This window comes from Heterodontus francisci, chromosome 7 (genome assembly GCF_036365525.1).
Source record: "Heterodontus francisci isolate sHetFra1 chromosome 7, sHetFra1.hap1, whole genome shotgun sequence".
NCBI classification, from domain to species: Eukaryota; Metazoa; Chordata; class Chondrichthyes; order Heterodontiformes; family Heterodontidae; genus Heterodontus; species Heterodontus francisci.
The window spans coordinates 135,212,772-135,237,818 of NC_090377.1; the positions used below are offsets into that span (position 1 = coordinate 135,212,772).

General features: G+C 43.9%; 1 protein-coding gene across 2 annotated transcripts in view; it reads left to right on the plus strand.

The window, feature by feature from the left end:
* Positions 1 to 25,047, plus strand: part of ftcd (formimidoyltransferase cyclodeaminase) — an 85,035-nt gene that overhangs the window by 47,633 nt on the left and 12,355 nt on the right. For both annotated transcript variants that reach the window (XM_068036214.1, XM_068036215.1), the window contains 3 exons: positions 9,632 to 9,693; positions 16,240 to 16,369; positions 18,129 to 18,290. In XM_068036214.1, the coding sequence (XP_067892315.1) occupies positions 9,632 to 9,693; positions 16,240 to 16,369; positions 18,129 to 18,290 (354 nt within the window). The remainder of the gene's footprint in view (positions 1 to 9,631; positions 9,694 to 16,239; positions 16,370 to 18,128; positions 18,291 to 25,047) is intronic.

The following is a 25,047-nucleotide window of genomic DNA, read 5'->3' on the forward strand; positions in this document are numbered from 1 at the left end:
TCGTGAAAACCCTGGTTAGGTTTTCACGCTGTTTTGCCTCTAAGTGTAAAAGCCTATCGTTTAATTTTTCTAGCCATTCTGTATTCGCTAATCAGACAGTTGGAGTTTCAATCTGAGAATTTTTCAATCTGAGCATGCTTCTGCCTTTTCCTCACTATCCTTTTCCTTCTCCACAGTTCCGATTACCTGACATTCCTGTACTGGTTTATCCTCCTCCCTGCGGTAATATTGTTTGTGACACAACCGGTTCCTCTTCTGGCGATCAGGAGTGTCAGTCAAGTCATTAATGTTACTCACTCTTTTGATCACTCTACATGGGCCACTGAACCATGCTTTTAATGGTTCTCCCTGTGACAGTAACAACACTAATACTTCATCCCTGGTTTTATGGTAGCTTGTGGTTTTTCCACCATTTGACAGGTATGGCATGTCCTACAAAATTGTCTCACGTCCTTTGTAAGACCTGGCCAGTAATAATGTTGGCTTATACATGATTTGGTCTTCCGAATTCCCCTATGTCCTGCAAAAGGAATGTCGTGTGCTAACCTTAATAATCCTTCTATACTTAGGTGGTGCCACTATCTGTTCAACAACTGTCCAGTCTTCATTGGCAGGTCTATGAGGCAGTCTCCATTTCCTCCTCAGAACCCCGTTTGCCATATAATAGCCTTCCGGAACTCCTTTTGCCTCAGCTTCTGACAGAGCCATCTGTGCTATTCGGTATATCTCTGGATCAGCTTGCTGTGCTGCAATGATTGACGATCTGTTAAACATCTCATTTGGATTATCTAAATCCCCAAATAAGGTTTCAGACACTTGGCTATCTATTTGTGGTGCCTCTTTTACCTCCGACAATGCATCCTGTTTAGCCATTGCTCGGGTGACTACACACGCAGGAAATATTCCTGGAACTTGTTCCTGTAATTGCTCTGTTTCCTTAATTTCACTTGGTTCATCTGCAACTATAGGAGAAACTGATACTTTTGATCCAGTAAAATCATTTCCTAGGAGTAGATCAATTCCCTTTACTGGCAAACTGTGGACAACTCCTACAGTTACTATTCCAGATATTAAGTCACTCTCTAGGTATACTTTATACAAAGGTACAGGTATATACTCCCCACCAATTCCATTCACTAAAACATTAGCGTTCAAGGTGCTCTCTGGTGGAAACCTCATATCTTGACCCAGTTTGGGTTGAGCAAGAGAGTTTGGGTTGCTCCTGTGTCCCTGAGTATAATGATAGGTTTTCCTGCCACACTTACAGGATTATGGAGTTACTCTCCCCTTTTACAAAAACTCATTATAACTCTCAGGTATCTTATTCTTAACCTCCACACTCCTTTTAGATTTAGTATCTGGTTTCACAGTTGTCGTTAAAGCTATAGCCTGGTCTGCTATACTGTCTTTTCCTCTGCACTAGCTTTGTGTACCCCAACAAGTTTACCTCACAATTTCCATCACTCTGAATGAAGATGACCCATTTTGTTACAATGATAACACTTTGGCTTACAAACCTCACTTCTACCCTCAGTACCTTCCTTTCTGACCTGAGGAGGTGATACTGGGGCATTCCCAGCTGATCCTTCTTGTCCCGGGCTACTTGCCTTCCTTTCACTCTCCCACCTTCTATCCTTCTCAGGTTTATGGGGGTGACGGACAAAATAGGTTGGCTTATTCACAAGCTCAAAATCATCAGCAATCTCTGCTGCTTGCCTAGCTTTCAAAACTTTCAAGTTATCTATATGAGTTCTCACTACTGAAGGACTGGAGTTTTTAAACTCTTCTAAGAGAAACAATTCTCGAAGGTTCTCATATGTGGTTTCTATCTTCAACACCCACATCCAACGGTCAAAAGTAATTTGCTTCACCCTCTCAAATTCTAAATATGTCTGCGCAGCCAACCTCCGTATGTTTCTAAAGTTCTGACGGTCAGCTTCAGGGACTAACTCATATGCAGTGAGAATAGCTTTTTTTGCCATCTCATAATCTGCAGAAGCCTCTTCAGAAAGCATGGCATAAGCTTCATGAGCTCTGCCTGCCAACCTGCCCTGCATAAGCAGTGTCTAGCTTTCATTCAGCCATTTCATCTGTTTGGCTATTTTTTCAAAAGATATGAAAAATGCCTCTACGTCCCTTTCCTCGAACTTAGGAAGAGCCTGTATAAATTTAAACATCTTTTTGCTGGGTCCTGATCTAAATTCAGATTCATCCTGGCCCGAATTTTCCCTGGATTCAAGACTACCCTTTTGTCTTAGTTCCATCTCTTTTAACTTAAATTCTCTCTCTTCGCTTTCACTTTCTTTCCGAAATGTTCTCTCTTTCTCCCTTTCCTCTTTTTCCAATTCAAGTGTTCTTATTGCTATTGCTGTTTCTTTTTCTATTTCAAGTTTTTTCATTTCTAACTGAATCCTAGCCAATACCACTGCATCACTCTCGGACCTACTATCTTCTTGTTCCACATATTAATCATCATCATCATCCCCGTCCGCCTGTTTATCTATCTCTATTATGTCAATTATCTCTGCTTTTCTTGCATCTAATTTCAATTCCAACCCCAATTTTGCTGCCAATTCCTTTAATGTGTTCTTAGTTAAAGGTATCAAGTCACCCAGGGAAGCATTCTGCTTTCCCAAAAACTCTGCTGCAACCACTAATGCCATTACAATGGAATAAACTGTACCTTATTATACAAGAGACCTGGTTCTTTTAATTTCTTTGTAATTGGCGTTAGATTTAGATCCCAACAATTGAGTTTCCAACTGATATGATCCCAGACGCGAGAGTAATTAATATGATGCCAGACGCAAGACCCCAATTTAAATATGTTATCCCAGAGATGAGTAGTTAATATGATTCCAAATGCAGGCCTCCAAATTAATCTGATTCTGATCCCAGATACGAGCCATAAAAATATGATTTGATCTCAAGCGAGGCCCCAATTAATATGTTATGACTGACCGCTTAAGACAAAGCCGCCAATCAAAATATATGATTCTGGTTGTGGTGGGAGAAATGCACTGTTGATTTAGTCCCACCTCTCCACAGATCGCCTAACATATCACTTTAAACTTTCCAAATTAAAGAAAACCACAGCCAAATTGTACCATCTATTAACCCCCGAATGAAGCTAATCAAACCAGGTGTCTTTAGAACGACAAATTAACTGTTTAATTAGAAAAACTAAATTCTTAAACACTACTATGAAAGTCCTCATCAGGGAACTCCTCTTTGCTGACGATGCTGCATTAACATCTCACACTGAAGAGTGTCTGCAAAGTCTCATCGACAGGATTGCGGCTGCCTGCACCTAATTTGGCCGAACCATCAGCCTCAAGAAAATGAACATCATGGGACAGGACATCAGAAAAGCCCCATCCATCAGTATCGGCGGCCACACTCTGGAAGTGGTTCAAGAGTTCACCTACCTAGGTTCAACTATCACCAGTAACCTGTCTCTCGATGCAGAAATCAACAAGCGCATCGGAAAGGCTTTCTCTGCTATGTCCAGACTGGCCAAGAGAGTGTGGGAAAATGGCGCACTGACACAGAACACAAAAGTCCGAGTGTATCAAGCCTGTGTCCTCTGTACCTTGCTCTACGGCAGCGAGGCCTGGACAACGTACGTCAGCCAAGAGCGACGTCTCAATTCATTCCATCTTCGCTGCCTCCGGAGAATCCTTGGCATCAGGTGGCAGGACCGTATCTCCATCACAGAAGTCCTCGAGGCGGCCAACATCCCCAGTGTATACACCCTACTGAGCCAGCGGCGCCTGAGATGGCTTGGCCATGTGAGCCGCATGGAAGATGGCAGGATCCCCAAAGACACATTGTACAGCGAGCTCGTCACTGGTATCAGGCCCACCGGCCGTCCATGTCTCCGCTTTAAAGACATCTGCAAACGCGACATGAAGTCCTGTGACATTGATCACAAGTCTGGGAGTCAGTTGCCAGCGATCGCCAGAGCTGGCGGGCAACCATAAAGGCGGGGCTAAAGTGTGGTGAGTCGAAGAGACTTAGCAGTTGGCAGGAAAAATGACAGAAGCGCAAGGAGAGAGCCAACTGTGTAACAGCCCCGACAACCAATTTTATCTGCAGCACCTGTGAAAGAGTCTGTCACTCTAGAATTGGCCTTTATAGCCACTCCAGGGGCTGCTTCACAAACCACTGACCACCTCCAGGCGCTTACCCATTGTCTCTCGAGACAAGGAGGCCAAAGAGAAGTGAAATCATCCAATGTGGAAGTTGCTTGAAGTTCTCACAGCCGTACGATGGGGAAAAAATAGGTTCTTCAACAATAGAACAGCCCGTAGTCTAGTTCAGCAGTTGAGGTGATGCTTTCCTTTTCCAGCGACAAATTCAGCAATTAACAACTTGCAAACGCTTTTCAATGAATCAATTTGGCTTTCGAATTTTTGAGGGATAGAAGATTGCCACAGTCTAACTTCCCTGCCTTCAGTTTAAATTATCAGAGATCTCTGTTCCATTCATGCTAGTCCAGATGTCTGTCTAGACAGTGTCTGTGTCAAAAAACAGTTTTTAGCTAGTTTTCAAAAAGTAATTGGCATCATTGTATCTTTGTCCTTGTTCTCCAAATGGCTGTATCCCAGGGCAACCAGGATGCACTCTTCGAATCACAGTCCCTGGAGCTTGTTGCCCTAAAGCAGTACTGATCCTTTTCCAACCTTAAAGGCACACTGCATACTTCCCGGAAAACAAAACTGTTAACCCCTGTTATCACTACTCTATAGTTCTTGCAACTCTCTGTAATTTCCCTGCTAATTTGTACCTCTATATCTTTCCCAATAGTTTTTGGTGTATCGAATACATAGTGTAATGGCATCTGTATCGTTTCTTAACTCTAACCAAATAAATTCTGTTCTTGACCTCTGCAGGACATCCTCTCTCTCTCCAGTCTGTAATATTCTCCTTAGTCAGTATTGTCACCCCCCTCCTCCTTTCTTTCCTTCCCTATCTTTCCTGAACACCTTTAGTAAGCAGTCCTGCCAGGTCTCCGTAATAGCCAGGACATCATATTCTCAGGTGGCTATTTGTGCCTGCAGCTCACCAACCTTATTTACCATGCTTTGTGCATATATTTACATGTACTGTAAACCTGAATAAGATCTTACTGTATTTCCTCTTAGTTTGACCTCACCTAATAATAACTTACTATTTCTGACTCTCATGCTATCTGCCTCTCCCAATCCTTTATGCACCTTGTTTATCCTTCTTAATGTTATGTGGTGGTTCCCATCCCCCTGCCAAGTTAGCTTAAACCCTCCCCAACAGCACTAGCAACCACCCCACCAGGACATTGGCCCTCACCCTGTTGAGTTGCAACCTGTCCAGTTTGAACGGATCCCATCTCCCCCAGAACTAGTTCCAATGTCTCAGAAATCTAAAGCCCTCCGTCATGCACCATTTCTCCAGCCACAGGTTCATCTGCTCTATCCTTGTATTTCTATATTCACGAATGCATGGCACGGGAGTAATCCAATGATTACTGCCTTTGAGGTCCTACTTGTTCCCTAAAATCTGCCTGCAGGTCCTCATCCCACTTGGTACTGATATGGATCATGAACTCTGGTTGTTCACCCTTCCCCCTCAGAGTGCCCAGTAGCTGCTCAGTGACATCCTTGATCCTGGCGTTGGAGAGGCAACATACCATCCTGGATTCACATTTGCGACCACAAAAACTCCTTTCTGTTCTCCTAAATTTAGAATTCCCTATCACTATAGTGTTCCCAATCTTCCTCCTGCTCCCTGCATACCTGATGGTGCTGTGTCCTTGGCTTTGGCTGCTCACCCTGGAGGAACCAACAGTCTTTCCAGTATTCAGAACAGATTACTGGCTGGAGAGTGAGATACACTCAGGGGACTCCTGCTCTACCTGCCTGGTTCTCCTTGCCTGTCTGGCGGTCACCCATTCCCTCTCTGCCTGCACACCTTTAAGCTGTGGTGTGAGCACATCTAGAAACTTGCTATCCACGTAGCTCTCAGTCTTTTTTTTTTAAGAGATACAGCACTGAAACAGGCCCTTCGGCCCACCGAGTCTGTGACGACCATCAACCACCCATCTATACTAATCCTATACTGATTCCATATTCCTACCACATCCCCATCTGTCCCTATATTTCCCTACCACCTACCTATACTAGGGGCAATTTATAATGGCCAATTTACCTATTAACCTGCAAGTGTTTGGCATGTGGGAGGAAACCGGAGCACCCGGAGGAAACCCACGCAGACACAGGGAGAACTTGCAAACTCCACACAGGCAGTACCCAGAATTGAACCCGGGTCGCTGGAGCTGTGAGGCTGCGGTGCTAACCACTGCGCCACTGTGCCGCTGGATGCACTGCAGTGATATAAGCTGTTGCTCAAGCTCCAAAACCCACAGCTCGAGCTCCTCCAATTGATGACACTTCCTGAACATGTGGCTGTCACGTGGAGTTCCCACATGGAACAGGATTTGCATTCCCTGGGACTGAAATGTCTGCCATGCCTCTATTTATTAATTAACTAACGTTAACATAAATAAACTTAACAGAAATAAACTAAAGACTTATAAAAAATTTATCAAGTTTATCAATTTAACAAAGTAATAGTAAGTTACAGATTCCTAGCTCTGAGTTTGACACACCACCCTAGCTCAAAGAGCAAAAATAAAACCAAACGATCACCTATCTGCTGTCATGTGACCTCACTCCTTGATTTTTTATTTTGATTTTAAAGCTCCGGCTCCTGACTCACCCTCAGATCCTGGCCTGGCTTTATCTCCCACCGCTCCTCTCGCTCTCTGGCAGCTCCTGGCCTGGCTTTATCTCCCACCGCTCCTCTCACTCTCTGGTAGCTCCTGGCCTGGCTTTATCTCCCACCGCTCCTCTCGCTCTCTGGCAGCTCCTGGCCTGGCTTTATCTCCCACCGCTCCTCTCGCTCTCTGGCAGCTCCTGGCCTGGCTTTATCTCCCACCGCTCCTCTCACTCTCTGGCAGATCCTGGCCTGGCTTTATCTCCCACCGCTCCTCTCACTCTCTGGCAGATCCTGGCCTGGCTTTATCTCCCACCGCTCCTCTCACTCTCATGAGATGGCCTTACTAACCTGCATTGCTAATTTTAATGATCTGCATATCTGTACGCATAGATCCCTTTGCTCCTCTACCCCACTTAGAAGCTTAATATCCAAGCAATATGTGGCCTCCTCATTTTTCCTACCAAAATACATCACCTCACACTTACCTGAAATTAGAAATTAATTTGTCAATTATATGACCAATCTGAAAGTTTTTGTTGCATTTTTCCTCTGTATTAACAGCACCCCTCAGTTCAGTGTCAACCGCAAATTTTGTAATTGTACATTCAATTCCTGAGTCCAAATCGTTCACATAAATGGTGAATGACAGTGATACCAGTACCAATCCTTTTGAAATGTCACTTCCCACCTTTTGCCAGTCTGAGCAGCTGCCCTGAACATTTACTGTCAGCTTTCTGCTTCTGTCTCCAGCTCTGCTGTTTCTCTCTCCATAGATGCTACCAGACCTGCAGAAAATTTCCAGAATTTTATGTGTTTATATTTGGTTCATATCTGGTCTCATTTCACGGAAGTGTTTTCAGTTCCCCCCTACAGAATGATCGGAGAAATATATGTGAGGACACGTGAGATATAATAAGACAGAATTACATTGACTTTCACAAGCTCAGGTCATTCCGAAGCACTTTGCAGCTGATGAAGTACTTCTGAAATGTAGTCACTGATGTAATGTAGGAAATGCTGCAGCCAATTTGCACAGAGCAAGATCTCACAAACAGCCATGTGATAATGGCCAAATAATCTGTTTTAGTGATGTTGATTAAAGAATAAATATTTGCCAGGGCACCAGAGATAACTCCTTTTCAAATAGTGCCACGGGATCTTTCATGTCCATCTGAGAGAGCAGGGGAGGCTTCGGTTTAACATGCACAGGACGGCACCTCTGACAGACAGTGCAGCACTCCCTCAACAATGCTCTTAAAGTCATAGTCTGATCAGACGAAGACAACATGGTTTTATGAAAGGGAAATCGTGTTTGACGAATGTATTTGTTTTTTGAGGATGTAACTAGTAGGTTAGATAAAGGAAACTTGGAGATGTAGTTTACTTGGATTTCCAGAAGGTATTCAATAAATTGCCACACTAAAGGTTAATACGCAAGATATGGGTGCAAGGAGTGGGAGGTAATATACTAGCACGGATAGAGGATTGGTTAACAGACAGGAAGCAGAGAGTAGGGATAAATGGGCCATTTTCAAGTTGGCAGGTTGTAACTAGTGGACTCCTACAAGGATCAGTGCTGGGGCCTCAGCTATTTACTATGTATATTAATGACATAGACAAAGAGACCGAGAGTAATGCATCCATGTTTACTGACGATACAAAGCTAGCTTGTTACTTCTTTAAAAAATTCAATCAAGTTCATCAGACATAACCTTTCTTTAGCAAATCCATGTTGACTATCCTTTATTAATCTGTGTCCTTCTAAGTGACTCTCAGAACTGATTCCAATAATTTGCCCACCACCAAGGTTAGACTGACTGGCCTTGAACCCACAACCTTCTGAGCCAAATTCTGTCACTGAATCACAGCTGACATAGTGTGGCTATGATTGCAAGAGGAAAGGGAGATTAGAAATGGGGGAATACCTAGAGAGATGGGTAAATGTAAGTTTTTTGAAGAGGGAATTTGAAGGAGAGAGGGACAGTGCTGAGGTAAGAAAACAATGTCAGCTAGGGCCAGGAGCAATAGTTTAGAGACCAAGAGTTGAGTGAGAGGAGATCAAGGAGGTAGATGTTGGAATAAATGAATTTGAAGAGGCCAAGGGGAAGACAGAGAAGAAATACAAAGTGACAAGAGTTTGAGGCCGGAATGGTAGGAAAACCTGAGGGAATTCTGAGACATCGTGGAGAGCAACAGAGGAATAGGGTCATTGTAATTGCCATATGGAAATGTTTCACATACACCTTCTCAACCATCCCTACTGCATATTTTTTGGTAATACACTGATAGGAAACTCTGTATCGTGGTTATCCCTAAGCTTCATACGTTGCCTATATGCACTTATCATGAGGTAGCACTGATGTGTCTTTGAGACATATTTTTTTTATAATGCAGGGGAGGATGCATTCCCCTCCCACCCCCCCCCTCCCCCCCCCCGCCATCTGGGCTTGTCACGTTATGTGTGGGATACCCCCATTCTAACATACCAGGTATGTAGGCAATCAGTGTGCCTTATAACAAGATATTAATCTTGTTATGTTCCGCTGAAGGGTCACTGACCCGAAACGTTAACTCTGCTTCTCTTTCCACAGATGCTGCCAGACCTGCTGAGTGGTTCCAGCATTTCTTATTTTTACAACAAGATATTAATGTTTTTCTTAACAGCATGCTATTTTGAATTGTGGTCACCTCGTCCTTTAATTTTTGTTCGGCAAAGATGAGCATTATGCAATCATGGTGGTTAAATGGAGTTAAAATACAGGTCAGCCATGATCCAATTAAATGATCAAACAGACTTGAGCGGCTGAATGGCCTAGTCCTATTCCTATGTTTCTACGTTCCTATTAATGTTCTTGTTCTATCCACTTTACTGCAGGTTATAAGCCGCCTGGGACTGGATTCTCTTGCTCCTTTCAATGCTAAAGAAAGAATAATTGAGTAAGTTATGGTATAGCACCTCTGAGTAAGAACTTAGTCATGTTGCTTGGAAAGGCCATTTTTGCAACACTATCATTCTTGTACTATGCAGCAATGAGCAAAGACCTTGGATCTTTTGAAGTAACACAGGCAAAGCTTTAAGAGCAAACACTATGGTCAGGAGTTTCTTCAAAACTGTTCCTGCTCCTTCACCACAAGTGCAGTGGAACCGGGATTTCTGGAAATCATTACCACATTAAAAGAGTGGAGTAGGTCCAGCTCTGAGAGAATTCCCAGCCATTTGATTTATTTTGCCCTGAGAATGGCTCCATCCTGAGGTATGTGAAAGGTAAACATCAATCCAAGTGTGAAGAAGATTATGCTGAGGAAAGATAATCACACTTTATGGCCCTGATATTTACATGGATAGTGCAGGTGAAAGAAAGAAGGAAAGACTTTTTGCATTTCATGACCATCTGACATCTCAAAGCATTTTACAGCCAGTAAAGTACTTTTGAAGTGTAGTCACTCACCTTTCCTCGCTATTTAAATGGACCCCCCCCCCCCCCCCACCCCGCCTCCCTCCCTGTCCCTAGAGGGCTGATAAAATGATGTTAGGTCCTTTGCTGTATCTTGGCATTTATTTGCAGCGAAGATTTTGGGAAGGTTGTAGTCATCGGTTGCAGGCCAGCTGGGGGCTAGTCTTATTTGAGATGGTCATTGCCTCGCGCTTGTGAGACACAAATTTTATTTGCCACTTATCAGCCCAAGCCTGCTGCATAGTGGCATGGCATGCTTCAGTGTCTGAGGAGATGTGAACATTGTGCAGTCATCAGAAAACATCCCCACTTCTGACCTTATGACGAAGGGAAGGTTATTGATGAAGCAGCTGAAGATGGTTGGGCCTCGGACACCACCTGGAGGATCTCCTGCAGCAATTTCCTGGGGCTGAGATGATTGGTCTCCAACAACCACAACCATCTTCCGATGTGCTCGGTATGACTCCAGTCAGTGGAGAGTTTTCCCCCTGATTTCCATTGACTTTTGCTAGGGCTTCTTGATGCCACACTTGGTCAAATGCTGCCTTGATGTCAAAGGCAGTTACTCTCACCTCACCTAACACTATTTGTTTTCACAATAACCTCACATTGTTGGTCATGGACCTTCGAGGGTTTGTTTCCCAATGTCGCTCAGGTCCTTCTCCTTCCTGTCTTATTAACTTTGCCCCTGTGCTTACAATCCCAATTAAACTGCCTACTTGCTCTATATTGTGTATTTTTAAAGCCTGGATCATATCCCCCACCCCGCTCATCCCAGAATCATTCTCATTCCTCTTTTCCAAACCCCCTTCTTGTACCTCTTCTTGAGGTTATAGTAATTAATGCTATTGCTAATGTGCCGTTAGTAGCAATTTGTACAAGGTTCAACTTCAGTAACTTTGGAGATGCATCCTTGTGTTTTATTTGCCCTGTTGATATGACTTCACATTGACTTTCAATGAGTGGTCAACAAACAACAAAAATAGCAACAACCTGCATTTATATTGTGCCTTTAGCATAGAAAGCAGCAGCCAAGATACTTCACAGGGACCAAGCTTTATCTCCTTCTTTGTCTTGGCGTCCATTGTTTTAGATTAGAGATACAGCACTGAAACAGGCCCTTCGGCCCACCGAGTCTGTGCCGAACATCAACCACCCATTTATACTAATCCTACACTAATCCCATATTCCTACCAAACATCCCCACCTGTCCCTATATTTCCCTACCACCTACCTATACTAGTGACAATTTATAATGGCCAATTTACCTATCAACCTGCAAGTCTTTTGGCTTGTGGGAGGAAACCGGAGCACCCGGAGAAAACGCACGCAGACACAGGGCGAACTTGCAAACTCCACACAGGCAGTACCAGGAATCGAACCCGGGTCCCTGGAGCTGTGAGGCTGCGGTGCTAACCACTGCGCCACTGTGCCGCCCCCTGTGACTGTGCGTAGATAGCTTGAAAGTTAAAAATAGAATGCGTTTTCTCAACTAATTTTTTTATATCTGTAAATGGGCAGCACAGTGGTGCAGTGGTTAGCACCGCAGCCTCACAGCTCCAGCGACCCGGGTTCAATTCTGGGTACTGCCTGTGTGGAGTTTGCAAGTTCTCCCTGTGTCTGTGTGGGTTTTCTCCGGGTGCTCAGGTTTCCTCCCACAAGCCAAAAGACTTGCAGGTTGGTAGGTAAATTGGCCATTATAAATTGCCCCTAGGATAGGTAGTTGGTAGGGAAATATAGGGACAGGTGGGGACGTGGTAGGAATATGGGATTGGTGTAGGATTAGTATAAATGGGTGGCTGATGGTCGGCACAGACTCGGTGGGCCGAAGGGCCTGTTTCAGTGCTGTATCTCTAAACTAAACTAAATTCCTTGAGAAGGATCACCACTCTGAGGTGGTCAAAATCAAGCTGCTTAACTCTTTCAAACTCAAGGTAAGTTTGATCAGGCTACTTCTGGAGGATTTGGAATTTCTGGTGGTACTGTTCCGGTACTAGCTCATAGGCTCCCAGGATAGCATTTTTAATCATTTCATAATCTGATGAACTTTCATCTGGCAACAGTGAATAAACCTCATGGGCTTTTCCTGTTAGCTTGCTTTGGAATAACAGCATCCAGCTCTCGGTTGGCCATTTCAGCTGTCTTGCAAGCTTTTCAAAAGTGATGAAAACTGCTTCTACATCCCCCTCATTGAACTTTGGAATCAACTGAGAGAAATTTAAGAGCTCAGCACACGTTCCTGAGCTTGGAGTAGCTTCCTCACTAGCAATGCCTTCACTGGGTGTACTGGGATGCCCCCTAGTTAATTCAAGTCACCTTAGCTCTCTTTCCTCCTTCTCCTTTATTTATTTATTTTATTTATTTATTTACTTCTGGAAAGTTCTCTCTTTTTCCCTTTCATCACACCGTCTCTGCTCTTTCTCTCTTTGGAATTCGAACGCCAGTCTTCTCTGTTCAAATTGTATTTTAGTTAACTTTACCCTGTCTGTTTCTGACTCTAACCCTGTTTCTGACTCTTCAGGTTCAAGTGAAAAAAGGATTTCAGATTTCTTAGATTAGATTAGAGATACAGCACTGAAACAGGCCCTTCGGCCCACCGAGTCTGTGCCGAACATCAACCACCCATTTATACTAATCCGACACTAATCCCATATTCCTACCAAACATCCCCACCTGTCCCTATATTTCCCTACCACCTACCGATACTAGTGACAATTTATAATGGCCAATTTACCTATCAACCTGCAAGTCTTTTGGCTTGTGGGAGGAAACCGGAGCACCCGGAGAAAACGCACGCAGACACAGGGCGAACTTGCAAACTCCACACAGGCAGTACCCGGAATCGAACCCGGGTCCCTGGAGCTGTGAGGCTGCAGTGCTAACCAATGCGCCACTGTGCCGCCCTAACTTTTGCACAAAAAGTTATCCCTAACTGCCCAGCTATATTCCTCAACTCTTCAATAGATCGGGCCTTTAACCTGTCCCAAATTACTTCACCATGACTTGGGAAGGTACCGAGTGTGGATATGTTAGTACTTGTTAGTACTTATGTACAGAACCTTAGTTAGGCCACACTTGGAATATTGCGTGCAATTCTGGTCGCCACACTATCAGAAGGATGTGGAGGCTTTGGAGAGGGTACAGAAGAGGTTTACCAGGATGTTGCCTGGTCTGGAGGGCATTAGCTATGAGGAGAGGTTGGATAAACTCGGATTGTTTTCACTGGAACAACGGAGGTGGAGGGACGACATGATAGAGGTTTACAAAGTTATGAGTGGCATGGACAGAGTGGATAGTCAGAAGCTTTTTCCCAGGGTGTAAGAGTCAGTTTTTAGGGGACATAGGTTTAAGGTGCGAGGGGAAAAGTTTAGAGGGGATGTGCAAGGCAAGTTCTTTACACAGAGGGTGGTGAGTGCCTGGAACTTGCTGTCGGGAGAGGTGGTGGAAGCAGGTACAATAGCGACGTTTAAGAGGCATCTTGACAAATACATGAATAGGATGGGAATAGAGGGATACGGACCCTGGAACTACAGAAGGTTTTAGTTTAGACAGGCATCAAGATTGGCGCAGGCTTGGAGGGTCGAATGGCCTGTATCCTGTGCTGTACTGTTCTTTGTTCTTTTGTTCTTTGTTCTTTGTACTCTTGCAGTGAAACACAAGAAAACCTGTATTGAAGTTTTAACATTTTTGTACGAGAGATCAATTTGGTTTCCCACTTCCAATTTCTCGTTTGTTGTTGGGTTACAATCCTGGACTCTAGCCCCCAAATTTCTGTTACAGCCAGGTGAGGAGGGGGTCTCAGACACCCCTGTTGCCCTTCCTCTTGTTTGCCCGCCATAGAGTTCATTCCTTTTCAACAGTGGTTGTGTTTATCACATCTGTAGGTGTTTTACCTTTTACCTTTATTCTGACTGTGAAAGAACCAATCGGACAGGTGTTCTTGAGTTTAAACAAGAAAGAGGTAAGTTTATTATACATACACTCTAACCCCAATTTAAAAATACTAAAAAAATACGCTGTACATTCAGGCACACATACAGACAAGAATCACACACACACAAATACATTACAGAGGGGAAAATAGATTTGGTGATTGGATTAACGTCCAGAATAAATGGAACTTAAGTGCACAGTCTATGAAGTGGCCCAGTAGCCCTCCAGCTGAAGCCGTATTCTTGAAGTCCTCGCTGGTCAAAGTGCACTTTGTGGTTGGCCTGCTTTGCTCAGGGTTTTCTTGAAGGCAGAATTGTAGTTGGCTCTCTTCCCCTGGTCACTGGCTGTAGCAGTCTGTAGGCTTGGAGGGTCCACAGTCGCAGACGGTTTTCAAATTTGATGTTTTCTGGGGAGTAAGAAAGAGAGAGAGAAAGAGAGGCCCACAGCTGTTTCTGCTGCTGCAGTCTGAGTTTCTGCTTGTCTTCTCTGAGTGTAACAAAGCTTCTGTTTTTTCAGAACTGGACAATCACATGGTTCTCCCAATCCCCTTTATTTTTAATGAGGTCCAAAGTCTAAAACCCTAAAGCTCTCACAGGTGGGGTGGTCAGTGTTTACCCTCTGGATGGATGTCTCCACTTATGAATGCCTCAGGATGACTTTGAATGGCCCACTAATGAGGATCATCTGGGTAATCTACTATGTTAGCCAAAGCATTGTTCTGACTGGGCTTCTTGTTAGACTTTGGTCTCCAGTTCAATCTCCTGATATTTCAGATGCAAATTGCAGTGGCCATCTTGACTGCTAGTTTTTTCAAAGTTACTGTAGGATTTTTTCCATTAAAAGTCTGATGTAAGTTTCCAACCTATGAAATTAATATTTCTCATTTGGCATTTGGGTTTTCTTGACAATAATTTTATTAGACCAAAGTCCACATAAACTGCAGGAAAGTACAATATATATAGCTAGATCCTAAAGTTATATCTTAACAGATCATAAGGACAGAATTTGTACTTACAGTCACTTCAGGCACCTCAGCTGGGTCAATCAGTGAAGATGGAGTGAGCTGTACTCCTGTGGTACCAGAGCACAATGGGGTTTGCCATATCTATACCCATTAGTAAACATCCCCTGACTGACTTTCCTTCGTGCCTGTGAGTTACTCTTGTCTATCCTCAAAGATATCACATTCTTTGTTGTCCGTTGTTAGGTGTTCATCTCTTCTTTGCCAGTACTTTTCCATTATCCCTAACCTAGATTACCTCCTGTTATTTCTTACATTATTAAAATCTCAGTCTAATCCATTCCATTGCTCACTGTTACCTTTAGCCTATATTATGGCTAAATGTAAACTGTTTCTGTTGCATTTACTTCTGCCTGTCTGGTTTGCCCAAGGATGTTGCCTCCTTTGCTGTCAGAATTTGTTAGGCTTACGTGCCAGCCTGCACGTGCTCACTTCTTCTCACTATATCCCAGCTATCCCATCAACGTTTGTGGCCCATTCAAGTTACCCTCAAAGTCTAACCGAATGTAAAAATATATCTGGCAATATAATATAAAATATTAGCCTATAGAGAATAAAATGTCAAGCATGTGAAATATCATTATTTTACATTCCTCACCATGCAGCTCTGCCACAAAGCAGAATGGGTTTCAGAAAAGAATGCCAGTGATGATTGGGTTGATGATCTTGGGTTATCCCTGAGCATTCAGAGAGCTTACCCACAGTGGCGTAGCCCATCCTTTATTGCTTCCACTGATTCTGTAATAAATTGACTATTTGGTGGCTTTGTAACTAATATAAACCTTAAACAAAATTGTTGAACCAATCTTCAGAAATAACACACCAGAAAGATCAATACATCCATTATGAGCGTCTGGGCTAGCACAAATAGCATTAACAAAATGTGCACCTTTGGGTCATTTGCGAATCACTCCAATTGGTTTGACCCAGTTTGGCACAGTTTTTCTTCAATCAACTATATATTTTATCTTATCATACTATTGTTATAGATATTTCGAAAATGTATGAACTATGGGGGTCTCCCCAATGCCTTTGGGAAGGCTGTTCCATGTATGGTGTCTTTATTTTCATCAGATACATGGTGCGGGATGAGAAGGAGGAGGGCTGCCTGGTTTCTTTGCCCTTGCGGGAGTTTATCCGAAGTGTTGGAGCACGGTCTGCAGCCCCTGGGGGAGGCTCTGTCACTGCAGCTGTGGCTGCCATGGTTTGTACATTAAGGTTTGAGATGTACTTGGAAACAAGTCCACAATCCAAGGACAATTCAACGTCACCACTGTGACCGGTGCTGGGTTGTGAGTTCTGTGTGTCTCTCCAATGAGTAATATAATTGCCGTGATTTAATTATTTGATGAAAGTGGTGGAGTGCCATTTATTTTATTTTAGAGATACAGCACTGAAACAGGCCCTTCGGCCCACCGAGTCTGTGCCGACCATCAACCACCCATTTATACTAATCCTACATTAATCCCATATTCCTACCACATCCCCACCTTCCCTCAATGCCCTACCACCTACCTATACTAGGGGTAATTGACAATGGCCAATTTACCTATCAACCTGCAAGTCTTTGGCTGTGGGAGGAAACCGGAGCACCCGGCGAAAACCCACGCGGTCACAGGGAGAACTTGCAAACTCCACACAGGCAGTACCCAGAATCAAACCCGGGTCGCTGGAGCTGTGAGGCTGCGGTGCTAACCACTGCGCCACTGTGCTGCCCATTTACAGATATAAAAAAATTAGTTGAGAAAACGCATTCTATTTTTAACTTTCAAGCTATCTACGCACAGTCACAGGGGTCATGAGCTGTGGCTCTCAACATTCTGTGACAGTAAACAATCAATGCCAAGTGTGACAGTCCACTGACTCATTAGTTGACAAGAGTCATTACTTACTCTGACCAGTGCTGTCGTTCCATCATATCACATGGATCCTTAACAATCCATCTTGACACAAATACAAGCCTCTGTTTGCCCCCACTCCAAAGCTTTGAAGCACTTGTGTCTAGCTATATGACTGAAGACATTGAGTGAGGTTAAGTGAGTGGGCAAAAACTTGGCAGATAGAGTTCAATGTGGGAAAGTGTGAGGTAATCCACTTTGGTAGGAAGAATAAAAAGGCAGATTGTTATTTAGATGGAGAAAGACTATAAAATACTGCAATACAGAGGGATCTGGGTGTTCTTGTGCAGGAAACACAAAAGGTTAGCATGCAGGTGCAGCAAGTAATTAGGAAGGCAAATGGAATTTTGGCCTTTATTGCTAGGGGGTTAGAGTTTAAAAATAGGGAAGTCCTGTTACAACTGTACAGGGTGTTGGTGAGGCCACAACTGGAGTACTGCGTACAGTTTTGGTCCCCGTATTTAAGAAAGGATATACTAGCATTGGAGGCAGTTCAGGAAAGGTTCACTAGGCTGATTCCTGGGATGAAGGGATTCTCTTATCAAGAACGACTAAACGGGTAGGCCTTTACTCACTGGGGTTTAGAAGAATGAGAGGTGATCTTATTGAAACATATAAGATTCTAAGGGGGCTTGACAGGGTAGATGTTCAGAATATGTTTCCACCGGTGGGGGAATCTCGAACTAGGGGACATAGTTACAGAATAAGGGATCACACATTTAAAACTGAGATGCGAAGGAATTTCTTCTCTTAGAGGGTGGTGAATCTCTGGAATTCTCTACCTCAGAGAGTTGTGGAGGCTAGGTCACTAAATGTATTTAAGGAGGAGGTAGATAGATTTTTGAAATCTCAGGGAGTCGAAGGTTATGCAGAGCAGGCCTGAAAGAGGAGTTGAGGCCTGGGACAGATCAGCCATGATCTTATTGAATGGCGGGGCAGGCTTGAGGGGCTGAATGGCCGACTCCTGCTCCTACTTCTTGTGTTCTTGAGTGATGATGAGAATTTGGCTTCAGCGTCTCTGTGTAGCTGCGGCTCCTGACTCCTCGATCTACTTTGTTTCATTAGGGTGCAGCACTGGGCTCAATGGTTGGACTAATGACCTATGGAAAGCGACAGTTTGATCATCTGGATGGTCCAATGAGGAGACTGATTGCTCCGTTCCATCACACAATGAATGAGCTTATCACAATGGTGGATGATGACTCCAATGCATTCAACAGCTACATGGTGAGTAACATGTGAACAATTGATAAAGAAAGAACTTGCATTTATACAGCACTTCTCACAACCTCTGGACATTCCAAAGGGCTTAGCAGCCAATGAGGTACTTTTAAACTGTTGTAACATAGGAAACGCACCAATCCATGTGTGAACAACAAATCGCACAAACAACAAAGAGATCATCATTGTAGAATTATAGAATCTTACAGGACAGAAAGAGGCCATTTGGCCCATCATGCCTGTGCCAGCTCTTTGAAAGAACAGTTTAATTTAGTCCCACACCCCAGCTTTTTCCCCATAACCTTGGAAATTAGTCCTTTTCAGCTACATGTCCAATTACTTTTTCAGGTAGTGCATTCCAGCTTTTAACAACACTCTGTAAAAATTTCTCATTTCCCCTCGAGTTGTCTTGCCAGTTATTTGAATTCTGTTCCCTCTGGTTACTGACCCACTTTCCAGAGGAAACAGTTTCTCCCTACTTGCTCTATCAAAGCTCCTCATAATTTAGAATACCTCTATTAGGTTACCCCTTAATCGTCTCTAAGGAGAACAATCCCAGCTTCACCAATCACTCCATCTACTCAAGTCCCTCGACCCTGGTATCACCCTTGTCAATCTTTTTTTTTATTCTTCCATAGGATGTGGGCATTGCTGGCAAGACCAGCATTTATTACCCATCCATAATTGCCCTTGAGAAGGTGTTGAAGAGCTGTCTTCTTGAACCGCTGCAGTCCTTGGAGTGTAGGTACACCCACAGTGCCGTTAGGAAGGGATTTCTAGGATATTGACCCAGTGACAGTGAAGGAACAGTGATATGGTTCCAAGTCAGGATGGTGTGTGACTTGGAGGGGAACTTGCAGGTAGTGGTGTTCCCATGCATCTGCTGCCCTTGTCCTTCTAGGTGGTGGAGGTTGTGGGTTTGGAATGTGGTGTCAAAGGAGCCTTGGTGAGTTGCTGCAGTGCATCTTGTATAGAGTACACACTGCTGCTACTGTATGCCTGTGGTGGAGGGAGTGAATGTTTAGGTAGGTGGATGAGGTGCCAGTCAAGTGGGCTGCTTTATCCTGGATGGTGTCAAGCATCTTTAACATTTTTGGAGCTGCACTACCCAAGAGTGTGGTGGAGGCAGGTTCAATTCAAAGCATTCAAAAGAGAACTAGACAGTTATATGAAAAGGATGAATGTGCAGGGTTATGGGGAGAAGGTGGGGGAATGGCACTAGGTGAAATGCTCATTAGGAGAGCTGCTGCAGACACGATGAGCTGAATGACCTCCTTCTGCACTGTAACAATTCTGTGATTCTGTGAATTCTGTGCTTCATCCAGGCAAGTGCAGAGGTGGTGGATGGGGTGCCAATCAAATGGGCTGCTTTGTCCTGGATGGTGTCGAGCTTCTTGAGTGTTGTTGGAGCTGCACCCATCCAGGCAAGTGGAGAGTATTCCATCACACTCCTGACTTATGCCTTGTAGCTGGTGGGCAGGCTTTGGGGAGTCAGGAGGTGAGTTACTCACTGCAGCATTCACAGCCTCTGAGCTGCTCTTGTAGCCATGGTATTTAAGTAGCTGGTCCAGTTCAGTTTCTGGTCAATGGTAACCCGCAGGATGTTGATAATGGGGTATTCAGCAAAGGTGAATTTGACTGTGAAGGACAGATGGTTAGATTCTCTCTTGTTTGAGATGGTCATTGCATCGCGCTTGTGAGACACAAATTTTATTTGCCACTTATCAGCCCAAGCCTGCTGCATAGTGGCACGGCCTGCTTCAGTGTCTGAGGAGTTGTGAATGGTGCTGAACATTGTGCAGTCATCAGAAAACATCCCCACTTCTGACCTTATGATGGAGGGAAGGTCATTGATGAAGCAGCTGAAGATGGTTGTGCCTAGGACACTACCCTAAGGAACTCCTGCAGCGATGCCCTGGGACTGATTGACCTCCAACAACCACAGCCATCTTCCTTTGTGCTAGGTTTGACTCCAACCAGCAGAGTGTTTTCCCCTTGATTCCCATTGACTCCAGTTTTGCGAGGGCGCCTTGATGCCATATTCGGTCAAATGCTGCCTTGACGTCAAGGGCAGTCACCCTCACCTCACCCCTTGAGTTCAGCTCTTTTGTCCATGTTTGGACCAAGGCTGTAATGAGGACAGGAGCTGAGTGGCCCTGCTGGAACCCAAACTGAGTGTCAGTGAGCAGGTTATTGCTGTGTAAGTGTTGCTTGATTGGACTGTCGATGACACCTTCCATCACATTACTGATGATCAAGCAGATTCTGATGGGGTGGTAATTGGCTGGATTGGATTTATCCTGCTTTTTGTGAACTGGACATATCTGGGCAATTTTCCACATTTATGGGTTGATGCCAGTGTTGTCGCTGTACTGGAACAGCTTGGCTAGGGGCACGGCTAGTTCTGGAGCACAACTCTTCAGTGCTATTGCCAGGATGTTATCAGGGCCCATAGCCTTTGCTGCATCCAGTTCCCTCAGCCATTTCTTGATAGCGAATTGGCTGAAGTTTGGCATCTGTGATGCTGCTTTCTCTGTCCCCTCCCCAAGGGCCTTGACATAATTTGATTTTTTTGTATCATCTGTAAACTTCAAAATTGCATTCCCTATAACTAAATCCCAGATCATCTATATGTAACAAAAAAAGCAATGGTTCTAATACTTGACAATATTGAAAATGCTGGTCCCTTTAATTAAGCAGGACTCATTTCAGTATTAATAAAGAGCAGGTGATGCTCATTCTAATTTTGCATTTAAGGGCTGGGTTTTTGCCCAGTGGGGAAGTTGCCTCTGGACAGTTAGTCCAGAAGGGAAGAGTGGGAACTCATGTTTAGATTGAACTATGAATTGACAATAAAACATTTGTGAATCGGAGACTGTTATCGGTTTCCTCATTTTGGTGAATGGACATCTGCCTGTTTAACAATACTGACCCCTGGGGATCCCACTGCATACTTCTCTCCAGTCAGAAAAATATCTGTTCACCATGATTCTCTGCCTCCTATCCCTTTCCTAGGGAAGTTACTAGAATCCATTATTAAAGAAGCTGCAGCAGGATACTTAGAAAATCATAATGGGTTCAGACAGAGTCAATGTGGTTTTGTGAAAGGGAAATCGTGTTTAACGAATTTATTAGAGTTCTTCGAGGAAGTAACAAGCAAGGTGGATGAAGGGGGTCCTGTAGATGTGGTGTACTTTGATTTCCAAAAGGCATTTAATAAGGTGCCACATCAAAGGTTACTAAACAAGATAAAGGCACATAGTGTTGGGGGTAACGTATTAGCTTGGATAAAGGACTGGTTAGCTAATAGGAAGTAGAAAGTAGGGATAAATGGGTCTTTTTTGGATTGGGAAGCTGTAACTAGTGGAGTGTCACAGGGATCAGTGCTGGGGTTTCAACTATTTACAATTTATATCAATGACATGAATGAAGGGATCAAATGTATGGTAGCTAAATTTGATGATGACACCAAGATAGGAGGAAAGTAAGTTGTCAAGAGGAGGTAAAGAGTCTTCAAAAGGATATAGATAAGTTAAGTTAGCAGATGGAATGGGGGAAAATGTGAACTTGTCCACTTTGGCAGGAGAAATAGAAAAGCTGTATATTATTTAAATGGGGAGGGATTGCAGGACTCGATGGTACAGAGAGATCTGGGTGTCCTGGTACATGAATCACAAAAGGTTAGTATGCAGATACAGCAAGTGATTAGGAAGACAAATGGAATGTTAGAGTCATAGAGTTATACAGGACAGAAACAGGCCCTTCGACCCACCATGTCCACACTGGCCATCAAGCCTATCTATTGTAATCCCATTTTACAGCACTTGGCCCGTAGCCTTGTATGCTATGGCGTTTCAAGTGCTCATCTAAATACTTCTTAAATGTTAAATGGTTAAATGCCGTTTATTGCAAGGGGAATTGAGTATAAAAGTAGGGAAGTTTTACTGCAGCTGTACAAGACCTTGATGAGACCTGGAGACATCTGGAGTACCGTGCACAGTTTTGGTCTCCTTATTTGAAAAAGGATATAATTGCATTAGAAGCAGTTTAGAGAAGGTTCACTCTACTAATTCCGGGGATGAAGGGCTAATCTTATGAAGGAAGGTTGAGCATACCCATTGGAGTATGGAAGAATGAGCGGTGATCCTATTGAAACATATGAGATCCTGAGGGGGCTTGATAGAGTGGATGTTTCCTCTTAGAACATAGAACATAGAACATTACAGCACAGTACAGGCCCTTCAGCCCGACCGGTGAAACCATCTGACCTAGACTATTCCATTTTCATCCATATGTCTATCCAATGACCACTTAAATGCCCTTAAAGTTGGCGAGTCTACTACTGTTGCAGGCAGGGTGTTCCACGCCCCTACTACTCTCTGTGTAAAGAAACTACCTCTGACATCTGTCCTATATCTATCACCCCTCAACTTAAAGCTATGTCCCCTCGTGTTTGCCATCACCATCCGAGGAAAAAGGCTCTCACTATCCACCCTATCTAACCCTCTGATTATCTTATATGTCTCTATTAAGTCACCTCTTCTCCTCCTTCTCTCTAACGAAAACAACCTCAAGTCCCTCAGCCTTTCCTCGTAAGACCTTCCCTCCATGCCAGGCAACATCCTAGTAAATCTCCTCTGCACCTTTTCCAAAGCTTCGACATCCTTCCTATAATGCGGTGACCAGAACTGCACGCAATACTCCAGGTGCGGCCGCACCAGAGTTCTGTACAGCTGCAGCATGACCTCGTGGCTCCTAAACTCGATCCCCCTACTAATAAAAGCTAACACACCATATGCCTTCTTAACAGCTCTATTAACCTGGGTGGCAACTTTCAGGGATTTATGTACCTGGACACCAAGATCTCTCTGCTCATCTACACTACCAAGAATCTTCCCATTAGCCCAGTATTCTGCAATCCTGTTACTCCTTCCGAAGTGAATCACCTCACACTTTTCCGCATTAAACTCCATTTGCCATCTCTCAGCCCAGCTCTGCAGCCTATCTATGTCCCTCTGTAACCTACAACATCCTTCGGCACTATCCACAACTCCACCGACCTTCGTGTCATCCGCAAATTTACTAACCCACCCTTCTACACCCTCATCCAGGTCATTTATAAAAATGACAAACAGCAGTGGCCCCAAAACAGATCCTTGCGGTACACCACTAGAAACTATACTCCAGGATAAACATTTACCATCAACCACCACCCTCTGTCTTCTTTCAGCTAGCCAATTTCTGATCCAAAGCACTAATTCACCTTCAATCCCATACTTCTGTATTTTCTGCAATAGCCTACCGTGGGGAACTTTATCAAACGCCTTACTGAAATCCATATAGACCACTTCCACGGCTTTACCCTCATCCACCTGTTTGGTCACCTTGTCAAAAAACTCAATAAGGTTTGTGAGGCACGACCTACCCTTCACAAAACCGTGCTGACTATCTCCAATGAACTTATTCTTTTCAAGATGATTATAAATCCTATCTCTTATAACCTTTTCCAACATTTTACCCACAACCGAAGTAAGGCTCACAGGTCTATAATTACCAGGGCTGTCTCTACTCCCCTTCTTGAACAAGGGGACAACATTTGCTATCCTCCAGTCTTCCGGCACTATTCCTGTCGACAATGACGACATAAAAATCAAGGACAAAGGCTCTGTAATCTCCTCCCTGGCTTCCCAGAGAATCCTAGGATAAATCCCATCTGGCCCAGAGGACTTACCTATTTTCACACTTTCCAAAATTGCTAACACCTCCTCCTTGTGAACCTCAATCCCATCTAGCCTAGTAGTCTGTATCTCAGTATTCTCCTCGACAACATTTTCTTTCTCCACTGTAAATACTGACGAAAAATATTCATTTAACACTTCCCCTATCTCCTCCGATTCCACACACAACTTCCCACTACTATAATAAAAGCAAAATACTGCGGATGCTGGAAATCTGAAACAAAAACAAGAAATGCTGGATTCACTCAGCAGGTCTGGCAGCATCTGTGGAAAGAGAAGCAGAGTTAACGTTTCGGGTCAGTGACCCTTCTTCCGAAGAAGGGTCACTGACCCGAAACGTTAACTCTGCTTCTCTTTCCACAGATGCTGCCAGACCTGCTGAGTGAATCCAGCATTTCTTGTTTTTGTTCCCACTACTATCCTTGATTGGCCCTAACCTATCTCTAGTCATTCTTTTATTCCTGATATACCTATAGAAAGCCTTAGGGTTTTCTTTGATCCTATCCGCCAATGACTTCTCGTGTCCTCTCCTTGCTCTTCTTATCTCTCCCTTTAGATCCTTCCTGGCTAGCTTGTAACTCTCAAGCGCCCTAACTGAGCCTTCACGTCTCATCCTAACATAAGCCTTCTTCTTCCTCTTGTGAGGAGACTAGAACTAGGGGACTCTCTCTCTCCAGATAAGAGTTTAAGAATAAGAGGTTTCCCTTTTAAGATGGAGATGAGCAGAATTTTTTTCCTCAAAGAGCCCTTAGTTTGTGGAATTTTCTTCCTGGAAAGCAGTGGAGCTGTGTCATTGAATTTATTCAAGGCTGAGTCAGATAGATTTTGATAGACAAGGGAGTCAAAGGTTATTTATTTATAGATACAGCACTGAAACAGGCCCTTCGGCCCACCGAGTCTGTGCCGACCATCAACCACCCATTTATACGAATCCTACACTAATCCCATATTCCTACCACATCCCCACCTGTCCCTATATTCCCCTACCTATACTCAGGGCAATTTATAATGGCCAATTTACCTAT